General features: G+C 36.5%; 1 protein-coding gene across 1 annotated transcript; it reads right to left on the reverse strand.

Annotated features, from left to right (window-relative positions):
* Window positions 1-650: 650 nt before the first annotated feature.
* LOC100670056 (olfactory receptor 7A10-like) lies at window positions 651-2,049 on the reverse strand. The gene has a single exon (XM_003413316.3). The coding sequence runs from the start codon at window positions 1,802-1,804 to the stop codon at window positions 866-868; it is 939 nt and encodes a 312-aa protein (XP_003413364.2). The 5' UTR covers window positions 1,805-2,049; the 3' UTR covers window positions 651-865.
* Between the last annotated feature and the right edge of the window lie 298 nt (window positions 2,050-2,347).

The raw sequence follows: 2,347 nt of genomic DNA on the forward strand, positions 1-2,347 counted from the left end.
TTATTTGTGTTTTTACCATTTTTTGCTTGATCGTTCTTTCTAGGCATTTGTTCATTTATTAGTATTTTCAAGGAATCCGATTAAGGCTTTTTGTTATCTTTTTTTCTTTTATCATTGATTTCTATCCTTATATTTATTATTTCCTTCCTACTACCTACTTTGGATACATGTTAAACTTTGTTCTTAGCTTCTTAAGATAGAAACTTATGTCATAGATTTAGACCTTTCTTCTTTTTATAATATTAATATTTATAGCTGTAATTCCCCTCAAAGCATTTCTTTAGTTGCATCCCACAAAATTTCATGTTGTTTTTATAATCATTCAATTTCAAATAGGTTATTAATTGTCACTAGACATCACTGGATAAGAGAAAAAGCTCTCAGTGAGGGAATTAAAATGTCTCAGGCAACTTATAAAATAATTAAGCATACTGCATCTAAATTATGAAAGTGGCATGAACATAGGGATTCAGAAAGGAAAAGGGTGACTCAAGTCTAATAAAGGGGACCTCAGAACTATAACACACAGTAAACCAGGAACAAAAATTTAAACTCCATGTCTTTATTATCCATAAGATTTTTATGCTTCATCATAATTTTGCCATGAAAGAGAAAATGAACTTGAAGACAGCATATTTTTAAAAATAACCATTACTACTTTAAATGAGTGGATACTTTCAAATTAGTTCTGTCCCAAAGTTGGAAATTACTTTCAGACAAGTAAAAACATAAAATGCCAGAAATGTCTGGAGAATGAGAGACACGTGAACAACAACAACAACAACAAAAAATCAGAATTTCTGAATGCCAGTTAGGTCCTAAGATACTCATATATTCTTGCCCAGCCCAATGGCAAACATTTTTGTCACTTGTTTAAAGTGACAATCCCAACAAGGCTTTTCAGTGCCTGTTTTATGTCCTTGTTCCTCAGGCTGTAAATAAAGGGATTCAACATGGGTGTGACTATGGTGTACATCACTGAGGCTATTGCACTGGCCCTGGAATTTTGAATAGTGGTAGAACTGAGGTAGACCCCAAGACCTGTACCATAAAACAAGGAAACAACTGAAAGATGAGATCCACAAGTGGAAAATGCCTTATATTTCCCCCTTGCTGATGTTATTCTCAGTATGGAAAAGGCAATCCGAGAATAAGAAAATAAGATGCCAGTGAGGGGAATAATGCCCATTACCCCAGTTGCAAAATACATCTCTATGATATTGAGGAGGTTGTCAGAACAGGCAAGTTGGATAACCTGATTGATTTCACAGAAGAAGTGGGGAATTTCCAAGTTAGTACAGAAGGACAATCTCAACACCAGTAAACTACGTAGCAGAGAATCCAGAACACTCAATATCCAGGAAAAAAGCAGCAACAAGCCACAGAGTCTGGGATTCATGATGACCATGTAGTGCAGTGGGTGACAGATGGCCACAAACCGGTCATAAGCCATTATAGAAAGGAAAAAAACATCCAACTGTATAAAAAGGATGAAAAAATATATTTGGGCAAGGCAGCCTTGATAGGTGATGGCTTTGTTATAGGTATGGATGTTCAGTAGCATCTTTGGGACAGTGGTAGAAGTGAAACATATGTCTACAAAAGACAGGTTGGCAAGAAAAAAGTACATGGGAGTGTGGAGATGGGAGCCAGTGATGGTGGCCAAGATGATGAGAAGGTTCCCAATAAAGCTGAGCAAGTACAACGACAGGAAGAGCCCAAGAAGAAGAGATTGCATTTCCTCCTGTTCTGAGAGTCCAAGAAGAATAAATTCTGAAATTTGTGTGTGGTTTTCTCTTTCCATAGACCTAGTGTAACTATCAAGAAAGCAAAAAGAAAAACAATACTTTACAAACAAATAGGCATCATCAATCAGCAGCACTATTACAGATTATAATTTTCACATAATAAACAAAAGTACAAGGACTGTCTTTTACACCTCAATAAAACACTCTGTTTTGTCAATGGATCAGCTGAATATTCAGAGGATTTAATAATGCAGCCATTCTTTCTGCCTTTGACTGCCCGTTCCAAGTTAGTAAACTAATCTCTAGTCATAACCTACCTCATAAAGCCAGCACTTTTTCTGCATATATTTCTCTGAGATAGAGTCATCTAGCTCCTTGGTCCTCAGAGTGTGACCCATGGACTAGAAGCATCAGCCTCACCTGAAAGCTTGTTAGAAATGCAGAATCTGTAGACAGCCCCTACTGAATCAGGATCTCCATTTTAAAAAGCTCTTAGATGTATTAGTTTCCTAAGAATGTCAAATTACCTTGGTAATTTTTTCTAGATGATGGAAAAGCTCAATATCATCACTCAGAACAAGGCCAGGGGCCTACTGTGG

The sequence above is a fragment of the Loxodonta africana genome, chromosome 3, assembly GCF_030014295.1.
Source record: "Loxodonta africana isolate mLoxAfr1 chromosome 3, mLoxAfr1.hap2, whole genome shotgun sequence".
Taxonomy (NCBI): Eukaryota; Metazoa; Chordata; class Mammalia; order Proboscidea; family Elephantidae; genus Loxodonta; species Loxodonta africana.